The sequence below is a fragment of the Catharus ustulatus genome, chromosome 27 (genome assembly GCF_009819885.2).
Source record: "Catharus ustulatus isolate bCatUst1 chromosome 27, bCatUst1.pri.v2, whole genome shotgun sequence".
In the NCBI taxonomy this organism is placed as follows: Eukaryota; Metazoa; Chordata; class Aves; order Passeriformes; family Turdidae; genus Catharus; species Catharus ustulatus.
This window is the reverse complement of record NC_046247.1, coordinates 5365350-5376966: the sequence shown is the minus strand read 5'-3', so window position 1 is coordinate 5376966 and position 11617 is coordinate 5365350. Positions and strand designations below refer to the sequence as shown.

Genomic DNA, 11617 nt, shown 5'->3' with positions numbered 1-11617 from the left:
CCTGCGGCTCGGGGGGCTCCCATCCCCGCATGCCACTGCCGCAGGAGCGGGGCGGCTCCATCCCCGCCTCCCACCGCCGCCACGGGTGCCGGTGGGCTCTGTGCTCCACCTGCTGCCGCAGGGCAGTGCCGGGCCAGGGTGACCGAGCCCAGCGGTAGCGGTGGCGGCGGCCGGCCCCAAGCGGTCCCGCTGAGCAGCAGCGCCGAGCTGGGCCACCCAGCCCTGTCAGCAGCCCCGAGCCCCCATGGCCCGAGCCGAGCCAGTAAACCCCGCCCTGCCGCGATTCTGTTACTAATTGGCAACTTTGTTGCACGCGGGTCCTCGCTGCGAACGACAGAGCGGCTTATACTCAGGTGCAGCTTATTTATGGACAAAGAACGAAATGTTTGCCAACACCTGGCGATGCGGCTTATACTCAGTGCGGCTTGTATTCGTGAATTTACTGTAACCAAAAGGCCTAAAATCTTTGGTAGGCAGACCAAGACCGAAACGGGCACCAGAAACAGAACCAGCACCAGCACCAAGAGTGAGACAGAAATCAGAATGGAGACTGAGATAGAACTGACTCCAGAACCGAGACCGAAACCAGCCCCAGAAGTGGCAATAGGACCAAGACTGAGACCAGCACTGACACTGGGACCAGCGCCAGGAGAGCTCCAGGACTGCTCCAGGACTGGGACCGGCACCGGCACTGGGAGAACTCTGGGACTGAGACTGAGAACGGCACTTGAACCAGAACTGAGACTGAGATTGGCACTGGGAACACTCCGGGATCCACATCGGCACCAGTACCGGCACTGGGACTGGAACCGCTCCAAGACTGAGACCGAGACTGAGACCAAATCTCAAAATGGAACTGGCACTGAGAATGGCACCGCTATAGGAGCAAGACTGAGACCGAGACCAGCACCACTCTGGGATCGAGATCAACACCGGGACCGGAATCAGCACCAGGAACACTCCAGGACAGCTCCAAAACTGAGACCGACACCGGGAGTGCTGTGGGACCTCCACGTTCACTCCAGGGAGTTTTGGCTGCGCCTCCACACGGGGCAGGGAGGGACCCCTGGGTGGGGCAGGACCCCCTTGGTTCACATCGTTCAGGTGCAGCCATCCTGGTCCATATGGCCCCAGTCCATGTGATCCCAGTTTGTACCATCCCAGTCTGTGTGATCCCAGTTTGTACAATCCCAGTCCATGTGATCCCAGTCTGTACAATCCCAGTCCATGTGATCCCAATTTGTACATTCCCAGTCTGCATGGCCCTGATCCATCTGGTCCCAGTCTGTGCAGTCCCAGTCTGGAGGATCCCAGTCCATGTGATCCCAGCCCCCATGATCCCAGTCCGTATGGTCCTGCATGGCTCACACTGCCAGGCTCTGGAATTCCAGTTCCCAGTCAGGAACTGCCTGTACTGGCTTTGCTTCTCCAATTTGAGATTTCCCAGCCAAGGCACCCATTTATGTCACGACTTTAGCATGCCATTCCTGTTCCCAATCCTTATCTCGTTCCTGTTCCCCTTCCCAAACCCGTTCCCATTCTCAATCCTGTTCCCAATCCCTATCTCGTTCCCGTTTCCAATCCCATTCTCAATCCTCTTCCTGTTCCACTTCCCGATCCTGTTCCCATTCCCAATCCTGATCCCGTTCCCAATCCAAATCTCATTCCCCTTTCTGATCCCTATCTCATTCCCAAACTTGATCCCTTTCCCAATCCCAATCCTGTTCCCAATCCTGATCCCATTTCCAATCCTGTTCCCGACACCAATCCTGTTCCCAATCCCGATCCCTATCCTGTTCCTGTTCCCATCACTGTTTCCAAGGCATCGTTTTGATCTCAACCTCCACCCCAAACCTGAGGGGGGGATCAAACCCCCCCAAACCCTGACGTCAAATATCCCCAAACCCCGTATTTGGGGTCAAACCCCCTGATCCCCAACCCTAGGGTGTCAACCCTGCCCAAATCTCAAATTTTAGGATCACTACCCCCCCCCGCCCCAAATTCCCAAACTCTGGAGTTAAACCTCTCAAATCCCCAAAATTTGGTGTCAAACCCCCCAAACCCCAAACTTTACGATCAACCCCCTCCCACAAACCCCAAATCCTGAGGTGTAAAACACCCTTAACCCCAAATTTTAGAATCAAACACCCTCAGACCCCAAACTTTGGCATCAACCCCCCACTAATTCCCAAATTGGGGTTTGAAATATTTGGTGTATCCAACCCCCCTGATCTCAAAATTCTGGGGTGAAACCCCCCGATCCCAAATCTTGCGGTGTCAAACTCCTCCAAACCCCAAATTTCAGGATCAAACCTCCCCCATCCCCAAACTTTGGGATCAAACCCACCAGACCCCAAACTCCCCCCCAAAAGCACTCCAGCCCTGGGGGGCACAGCAGGGTTCATTTGGGGTTGATTTGGGATTGATTTGGGATGGGGGCAGCTCCAGATGCAATGTCTGCAGAGACCCTGGGTACAATGCTGAGAAAAACCCCAAAACCCCCTGGGGAACCCCAAAAAAGGGATTTGGGGTTGGAAATGGGATTTGGGGTTGGTTTGGGATGTATTTGGGGTGGAGCAGCTCCACGTACAATGTCTGCAGAGACCCTGTTTACACTGCTGGGAAAAACCTCAAAAGACCCTGGGGAACCCGAAAAACACCTTGGGAACCCAAAAAACCACTGGTGAACCCCAAAATTGGGATCTGAGGTAGGAAAATGGATTTGGGGTTGGTTTGGGATTGATTTGGGGTGGGGCAGCTCCAGGTGCAATGTCTGCAGAGATCCTGGCTACAATGCTGGGAAAAACTCCCAAAACCCCTGGGGAACCCCAAAAACACCTGGGGAAGCCTAAAAAGGGAATTTGGGGTTGAAAAAGATTTTGGGTGGGAAAAGGACATTTGGGATGGGAAAAGGGATTTTGGGATGGGAAAAGGCGATTTTGGGATGGGAAAAGGAGATTTTGGATGCACAAAAGGTTTGGGGTATGAAAAGGAGAATTTGGGGTCTAAAAAGGACATTTGAGGTGCACAAAGGATTTTGGGGTTGGAAAAAAAAGAGGATTTGGGATAAAAAAAGGAAGTTTTGAGATAAAAAAGGGAAGATTTGGGATAAAAAAAAGAGGATTTGGGCCGAGCTGGACTTACCTGGGGGAGTGGGGGCACGTGGGAAGTTTGGGGCAGGGTCAGGACCATTTTTGGGGCAGTTTTGTGGGATTTTGGGATATTTTTATGGGGTTTAGGGACAGTTCTTTGGAATTTGGGGGCAGTTTTCTGGGATTTTTGGTGTTTTGGGCTGGTTTTGAGCAATTCTGGGATATTTAGGGGCAGTTTTGAGGGATTTTTGGGTGGTTTGGAGGAATTTTAGGGAGTTTCTCTGAGATTTTGAGGTGTTTCTAGTTGATTTTGGGGCAGCTTGAAGGGATTTGGGGCGTTTAAAGGCAGTTTTGGGGTATCCAAGGGCGGTTTTGAGGTATTTCTCTGGGATTTTGGGGTGTTTCTCTGGCATTTTGGGGTATTCCAGGTGAGTTTTATTCGGATTTGGGGGTGTTTAGGGTCGCTTTTTGGCAAAGGCAATTTTTGTGGCATTGTTCTGGGATTTTGCAGCATTTTGGGGTATTGAGGGGGGGTTTTGAGGCATTTTTCTGGGATTTTGGGGTGATTTGGGGGTATCCAGGGGCTGTTTTGAAGCATTTTTCTGGGATTTTGGGGTGTTTTGGGGTATCCAGGGGCTGTTTTGAAGCATTTTCCTGGGACTTTGCGGACTTTTGGGGCAGTTCTGGGGTATTCAGGGGAGGTTTGGAGGCATTTCTCTGGGATTTTGGGGTGTTGTTCTGGGATTTGGGGGTGTTCCTCTGGGATTTTGGGGTATTCCAGGCAGGGATTTTTTGAGTTTGGGGGTGTTTGGGCAGGGTTTGGGGTCACTTTTTGATGAAGGAGAACCTCATGGCGTTGCTCTGGGTGATCCTGTAGCCCTGCAGGGCCTCGACCGCTGCACCTCAGTGTGGAACTCCATGGAGGCGATGTCGTGGTGCTGGGAACCAGGCACAGCTCCTGGAACCCCAGGAACCTGGCACAGGGGAATGGGGCCAGGGACAGCCCAAAAAAACTGGGAATGGTACCCCAAAAATTTAGGAATGGTCCCTAAAAACCCGGGAATAATCCTCCAAACACCAGGGAATGTTTCCCCCAAAACCTGGGAATGTTCCCCAAAAAATCTGGGAATGTTCCCAAAACACCTGGAAATGGTCGCCCCAAAAACCCAGAAGTGATGCACCCGAAAAAATGGGAATGTTCCCCCAAAAATTCAGAAATGTTCCCCAAAAATCCAGAAACTACCCCTACCCCTAATCCAGAAACATTCCTCCCAAAATCCAGAAACCACCCCAAAAATCCTGAAATTCTCCCCAAAAAAATCCCAATATTTCCACCCCCTCCCCGCCGTGAGCTCCCCCAGCCCCCCAGAATTCCCAAATTCCCAATTCCCAGATCTCACTGCTTGAAGAGCATGGACAGCATCAGCTCCTTGGTCTCCTCGGGGAGCTTGGGCAGGAACAGGATGTGGTTTGGGGGGTTCTCTGACAGCTGCAGGGAACCAAAATCAGACAAAACCAGCTCAAAAAAAGACAAAATCAGTAAAACCAGCTCAAAAGCAGACAAAAGCAGACAAAATTAGCAAAAATCACCCAAAAATCAGCCCCAAATCAGCTCAAAATCAGCCCCAACATCTGTCCCAAATCATCAAAATTAGCTACAAATCAGAAAAAAACCCAGCCAAAATCAGCCCATAATCACCCTCAAAACCAGCTAAAATCAGTCTCAAACCAGCCCAGTCACACTGGATACACACCAAAACATCGCCCCAAAATCTCACAAAAATCCCCCAAAATCTGCAAAAAAACTTGTCCAAAATCCCCTGGGGTTTGGGGTCATTCCAGGGGTGGCATCATGTGACCCCATTAACCCCACAAATCCCCCATTAATCCTATAAATCCCCTATAACTCAGGCTATAGGGTCACTCACATGATGTAGAGTAGGCATGGGGGCCATTCCAGGATTTGGGGCCATTCCAGGGGGTGGGATCATGCCCGGGGGTAATGTGACCCCATTAACCCCATCAATCCCTCATTAACCCCACAAATTCCCCATTAGCACCATCAATCCCTCATTAACCCCACAAATCCCCCATAACTCATGGGCTATGGGGAGGGCATTGGAGCCATTCCAGGATTTGGGGCCATTCCAGGGGGTGGGATCATGCCCGGGGGGGATGTCGGGCAGTTCCCCCCGCTCGGTGTGGCAGCATCCCCTAAGGAGAGATCCCAAAACCAGCCCAAAGTTACCCCAGAGCACAGAGAGAACCCCAAATTACCCCCAAACACCCCAAATTATCTCAAAGGCACAGACAGAACCCCAAATTACCCAATCCGAAATTCCATGAGTGACCCCCATAACTGACCTCAAACCCCATAGCTAACCCCAAATCCTATAACTGACTCCAAATCCCATAGCTGACCCTGTAAGTGACCCCACAAACGGCCCCAGAACTCACTGGCACTGTTCCATGTGCCCCCTGTGCCCCAGCCCCAATCCCAAATTCCGTATCTGACCCCAAATCCCAGGACTGACCCCATAACTGATCCCAAATGCCATAACTGACCCCATAAATCCCCTGGTACTCATAGATACTGTGCCCTATGTCCCTGTGCCCTGGCCCTGATCCCACATCCAGAACTGACCTCAAATCCCCTAAGTGACCCCTTAACTGATCTCAAATCCCAGAACTGACTCCAAATCCCATAGCTGACCCCATAACTCACAGGCACTGTGCCCTGTGCCCTGGCCCCAATCCCAAACCCCATCAGTGACCCCAAATCCCATAGCTGACCCCATAAATCCCCCATAACTCACAGGCACTGTGCCCTTTGTGTCCCAGTGCCCTTTTTGGCACCGGGTGCGTCCCTGCCCTTGGCCTTGTGCTCGTCCCGTTTGTGCTCCCAATCCCAATCCCATAACTGACCCCAAATCCCATAACTGACCCCAAATCCCAGAACTGAATCTAACCCGGTACTGACCCCAAATTCCAGAACTGACCCCAAACCCCAGAACTGACCCCAAATCCCAGAACTGACCCCATAACTGACCCCAAATCCCAGAACTGACCCCAAATCCCATACCTGACCCCAAATCCCAGAACTGAATCCAGACCTCAGGACTGACCCCAAATCCCAGAACTGACCCCAAATCCCAGAGCTGACCCCAAATCCCAGAACTGACCCCAAACCCCAGAACTGACCCCAAACCCCAGAACTGACCCCATAACTCACAGGCACTGTCCCCTGTGCCCCCTTGTCCTGTTCCTGCTCCCGGTTCCGCCCCAGGAACGTTCCCTTCACCTTGGCCATGATGTCCGAGTCCTTCTTGGCTACTGGATCCTCTGCAGCGGCACTTCCCACATTTTGGGGTTTCCTGGGGATTTGGGGGATTTCCAGGAGGCATTTAGGGGTTTTGAGGGGATTTTGGGGGGAATTTGGGGGATTTCCAGCAGGGATTTCAGGGTTTCTGATGGATTTTGAGGGGGATTTGGGGATTTCCGAGGCATTTTGGGGGAATTTGGGGGAGCTCCAGGAGGTTATTTGGGGGTTTTCTGAGGGATTTCTGGGGAATTTCCAGGAAGGATTTTGGGTTTTTTCCAGGATTTCTGGGGGATTGGGGGCATTTCCAGGAGGCATTTTGGGGTTTTCCAGGGATTTTGGGGTTTCTGAGTGATTTTGGGAAGTCTTAGTAGGGATCTGGGAATTAATGAAGGATTTTCAGGGAATTCAGAGAGATTTGGAGGGGATTTGGGAGTTTCTGAGGAATTTTGAGGGAATTAAGGGAGATTTTTAGGAGTTCCCAGAGGGATTTTGGGGTTTCCAACAGATTTTTGGGGGCTCCAGGTTGAATTTGAGGCTTCATCGTGGCCTTGGCATAGAAGGGAAACCTTTGGGAATTCCTGGTTGTAGTTCAGAATTTTCCCCAGAATTTCAGGGGGTTTTTCCCAGAATTTCAGGGTTTTTTTTCTCAAAACTCTGGTATTTTCCTCCAAATTTCTGTCTCACCATGGGTTTGTTGCAAAAAGGGAAGCTTCCAGGTGTTCCTGGTTGGATTTGGGGGATATTTGAGGTTGCATTTTGGGGTTTTTCTTCCAGGAATTCAAGATTTCCCCCAGAACTTCCAGGATTTTTCTACAAAATTTCGGATCTTTTCCCTAAATTTTGGTATTTTCTCCCCCCAATTTTTGTGTCACCATGTTGTAGAAGGGGAACTTTGGGATTATTCACAGTTTGATTTGAGAGTGAACTCAGGGGATTTGGGAGATTTTTCTCAGTAATTCAGGTTTTTTTCCCAAAATTGTGGGGTTTTTTCCAAAAATCTCAGTGTTTTTCCCCAGATTTCTGTCTCACCATAGGGTTGTCATAAAAGGGGAACCTTTGGGATGTTTCTGGTTGGATTTGGTGGATATTTGAGGCTGTATTTTGGGTTGTTTTCATAGGAATTCAGGCTTTTTCCCCCAAAATTTCAGGTTTTTTTCCCAAATCGTATTTTTGTGGTTTTTTTTTTTTTTCCCCAAACCCCAGTATTTTGCCCCAGATTCTGTCTCCCCATGGCTTTGCCCTGGAAGGGGAAGCCCTGCATGGAGCGCAGGCGTTGCTGGCACTGCTCAGCCCCTGGAGGATGACGGAGGCCTGGCCCCGCATGCGGAGACTGCGCCACACCAAAATGTCCAAAATCTGCCCAAGGTGGGAGAAAATGGCACAGAGGGACTTGTTCAGCTCTGAGGGGACAGGGACAGCACGGGGAAACTGGGGACAGCAGAGGGACAGCACAGTGACAGTGGGGACAGCAGAGGGACAGCACGGTGGCAGTGGGGACACACAGGGACTGCAAAGGGACAGTGGGGACACACAGGGACATTGGGGACAGCATGATGACATTGGGGACAGCATGGGGACATGGGGGACAGTGCAGGGACAGTGCAGTGACACTGGGGACACAGAGGGACAGCATGGTGACACTGGGGACAGCAGGGGGACATTGGGGACAGTGCAGAGATGGCACAGTGACACTGGGGACACCGACTGACAGCACGCTGACACTGGGGACAGCACAGGGACAGCACGGTGGCATTGGGGACAGCACAGGAACAGTAGGGACAGAGACTCCTTCAGCTCTGGGGACAAGGACAGAAACGACAATGACAAGGACAGAAGTGACAATGGGGACAGGGTGAGGAGACAGGTGACAATGGGGACAGGGACTGCTTTGGTCTAGGGACACACAGGACAATGACAGGGACAAGGAAATTATGGGGACAAGGTGAGGGCACAGGGACAGCTCTGCGGACAGTGACAAGGACAGATGACATTGGGGACAGGGACAGCTCCAGCTCTGGAGAGACACAGACAGGTGACAGTGGGGACACAGACAGGTGACAGTGGGGACAGACCCCCAGCCCCCCTCACCATCCTTCTTGATCTTCTCGTTGAGGTTGTTGATGTCGATTGGTGTGGGTGGGGCGGGGGTCCTGCACCGCCATGGCCGGACCCTCTGTGGGGGATTTTGGTGGGATTGGGGGGGGCTGGGACCCCTCTGTGGGGACAGGGGGGATTGGGGGGGCTGGGACCCCTCTGTGGGGACAGGAGGGATTGGGACCCCTCTGTCTGGGACCCCAGACGCACCTCAGATGACTCAGTTCCTCTCATAACCATCTCAAACCCCTTCTAATTCACCCTCAGACACCACTCAACCAAATCCACCCTGGCTCCACCTCAGATACCCTATTCCCCCCAAAAGCCTCTCCAAACACACCTCAGACCCCTCAATTCCCCTCAGACTCCCCCCAAATTCCCCATTTCTCCTTGAACGCACCTCAGCTCCCTCCTCAGCCTCCCCAAACACACACCAGACCCCTCGATTCCCCCACAAATCCCCCCATTTCCCCCCGACCCCACATCTCAGATGCTCTCCCCTCACGCTCTCCCGCCGCCACCTCCGGCACGGGCCCCTCCCAGCCAATAGCGGCGCATCGCTCCCCAACCAACCAATCAGCGCGTTCCTCCCCTCAGCAACGCCCGCCTCCTCCGCGCAGCTCCAGCCAATCGGAGGCCAGGCAGAAGTGACACCCTATGACCCCGGGGCCGGGCATGGAGCAGGCGCTCCCTCACCCCCTGCGACCCCCGGGACCCTCCCCGGCATCCTCGGGACCCCCGGGAACCGCCCCCCGGGCTCGGGCGGGTGCTGAGAGAGGCGCTGCAGAGAGCAGGGCAGGCGCTGGGAGAGGCCGGGGGGGTCCGGGAGCTGCTGAGGCGGCGCAGGGACAGGTGGGGGAGGGGCGGGGTCGGGTGGGGACGAGGATGGGAGGGTCTGGGAGGGCTTTGGGGGGGGTCTTGGGTGGTCCTGGGCTGGGTTTTGGGAGGAGGCTGGGGGGGTTCTCAGAGGGTTTGGGGGGGTTTGGGGGAGGGGTCTCAGACGGGCCCTGGGGGAGGTTTTGTGAGGGGTCTGCAGGGTCCTGAGAGGGTCTTGGAGGGGTCTGGGGGGGTTGTGGGGGAGGGTTTGGGGCTCTGGGGGGTCCTTGGGGGTTTTCGGGGGCCTCAGGGGGTCTGGGGTGGCTCTGTGGAGCCCCAGGTTGGGTTTGGGGATAGGTCTGGGGCGTTTTGGGGAGGGGTCTGGGGGCATCTGGGAGGAGGCTGGGGGTCCTAAGAGGGGTCTTAAAGGGGGTTTTGGGAAGGGTCAGGAGGAGGTCGTGAGGGGGCTTTGGGGCCATGTTTTGGTGGGGTCTGGATGGAGGGGGGGCTTTGGGAGGGTCTGGGGGTTCTAAATGGGTCGGATGGGGTCCTGGGTGTGATCGGGGGAGGGTTTTGGGAGGAGGCTGGGGGGGTTCTGGAGGGGCTTTGGGAAGAAGTCTTGGGTAGGGGTCTTGGGTGGGGGGTGGTGGTCATGGTGAAGTGCAGAAAAACACTGTGTAACCCACAAAAATAAGATCTAAGAGTAGGTGTGTATTTATTCAGCGCTGAGGTGCATGGGGAACAGCTCCTCCAAAAGCATGCACACCTTTGGCGACCTGCAGCTCTCCTTTTATTCTCTACAATCTAGGATTGCACAATTCACCTGATATATATTCATTGTCTATCCCTCTTCATATTGAAATTAGTTGCACTCCTCTTTATGATTGTACATTGTTCCTTTTAGGTTGCTCTGGTGGTCCTCTGGGGTCTTTGGGATGAAGTAAATATTCATCCTCTCAGTTTGAACTTTTCACCTTGCCTCCTCGCGCATGCTCCCTTTTTAGTCCTCTGGTCATTTGGTCACTTTTCCTGGTCTCAGGGTCTGAGGACCCCCTTGTCCTGCGGTGTCCGTGTCCTTGCATCCTGTTTGCACATTCTAACCCTTGACTCCACCTTGTAGCCTTGCTACAAGCAAGCACAGTGAATGATAGCAAATAATAACAGTGTTGTCAGTCCCTCTTGTAGTCAAAGCATTTTGTAATGCTGGATTCTTAATTCTCAATTTCTCTATTTCACTTGTGGGTCAAACCTGTTTGGACAACCTGCTCCTCACCCCCATCATAACCATGTCATGATATCTCCAACCTGAGACTGACAACCCAAAATATAAAAAAACCTCATAAATTTATCTTTATAATAAAAATGTTATTAAATATTAAAACTATAACAATATTTTTCTTATTTATAAAATTACTCTTATATATTTTATAACCTATTTTTATATGTATATTAAAAAAACTGTACATTATTAGCAACCAAAACAATTATTGGTCACTGATTCTAAGTAACACAATTCCTTTCATTAATTAATTTAGATCTATTGGTTATTTATTTCTTCCTCTTTAAGATAATTTGCATTATTTGTAGTCATTTTGTCATTTTTTAAATAATCTTTTTCTCAGCGTCAAGGATCCTACATAGGGGTCCAGAGCAAGATTTCTGGGGCATATTCAGGGCAATTTTGGGTGTGGGAAAAGAATTTAGAAGGAAGTTGAGGGACAGGAAGATACTGGGGTCATGGAGTAAGAGAAATTAGGCGTCCTGAGTGGAAGTCTAGGCTTTGAAGTGGCCCTTGAGGGTCCAGGGGGGCACTCAGAAGTCAGGGAGGGGAATCTGGGGCCCTTCCGAGTCCGGGCAGGCTCTTGGAGGGCTCTAACGGGGCTCTGTGGGGCACGGGGGATGACGGGAGTTGTAGGCACAGGTATAATAGAGCTTAATAGGTCCACGGAGCATCATGGGAGTTCTACAGGCAGCGGAAATGTCTCTCGGTGGGGTGCGGGGCATGATGGGAGATGAAGTAACAGCTCAAATTGCACTCTACCGGAACCACGGAGCATGATGGGAGCTGTAGTCCCGGAAGTGGTTCCTACGGAGGGTTTGGGGGTCCGGGACAGCACTTGGGGGACACTTTTACCTCTGAACGGTGACTTCAGGTCCTCAGTGGGGAATATGTACAGTTCGGGAGCATTTGGGGAGGGGCTTGGGAAGGTCTAAGTGACCTCTTTAGGGCGCGGGGCACGACAGGAGTTTTAGGCACAGAACTGAATTACAAGATGCTCTGAGCTCACGGGGG

General features: G+C 52.3%; 1 protein-coding gene across 1 annotated transcript; it reads right to left on the bottom strand.

The window, feature by feature from the left end:
* Nucleotides 1–3917: 3917 nt before the first annotated feature.
* LOC117007771 (U1 small nuclear ribonucleoprotein A-like) lies at nucleotides 3918–8576 on the bottom strand. Its single transcript, XM_033081102.1, is given in 11 exon segments — nucleotides 3918–3985; nucleotides 3988–4032; nucleotides 4035–4066; nucleotides 4493–4581; nucleotides 5021–5075; nucleotides 5219–5306; nucleotides 6294–6432; nucleotides 7444–7477; nucleotides 7676–7814; nucleotides 8503–8542; nucleotides 8544–8576. Coding segments are annotated over 11 exon segments (762 nt in total).
* Nucleotides 8577–11617: the final 3041 nt, after the last annotated feature.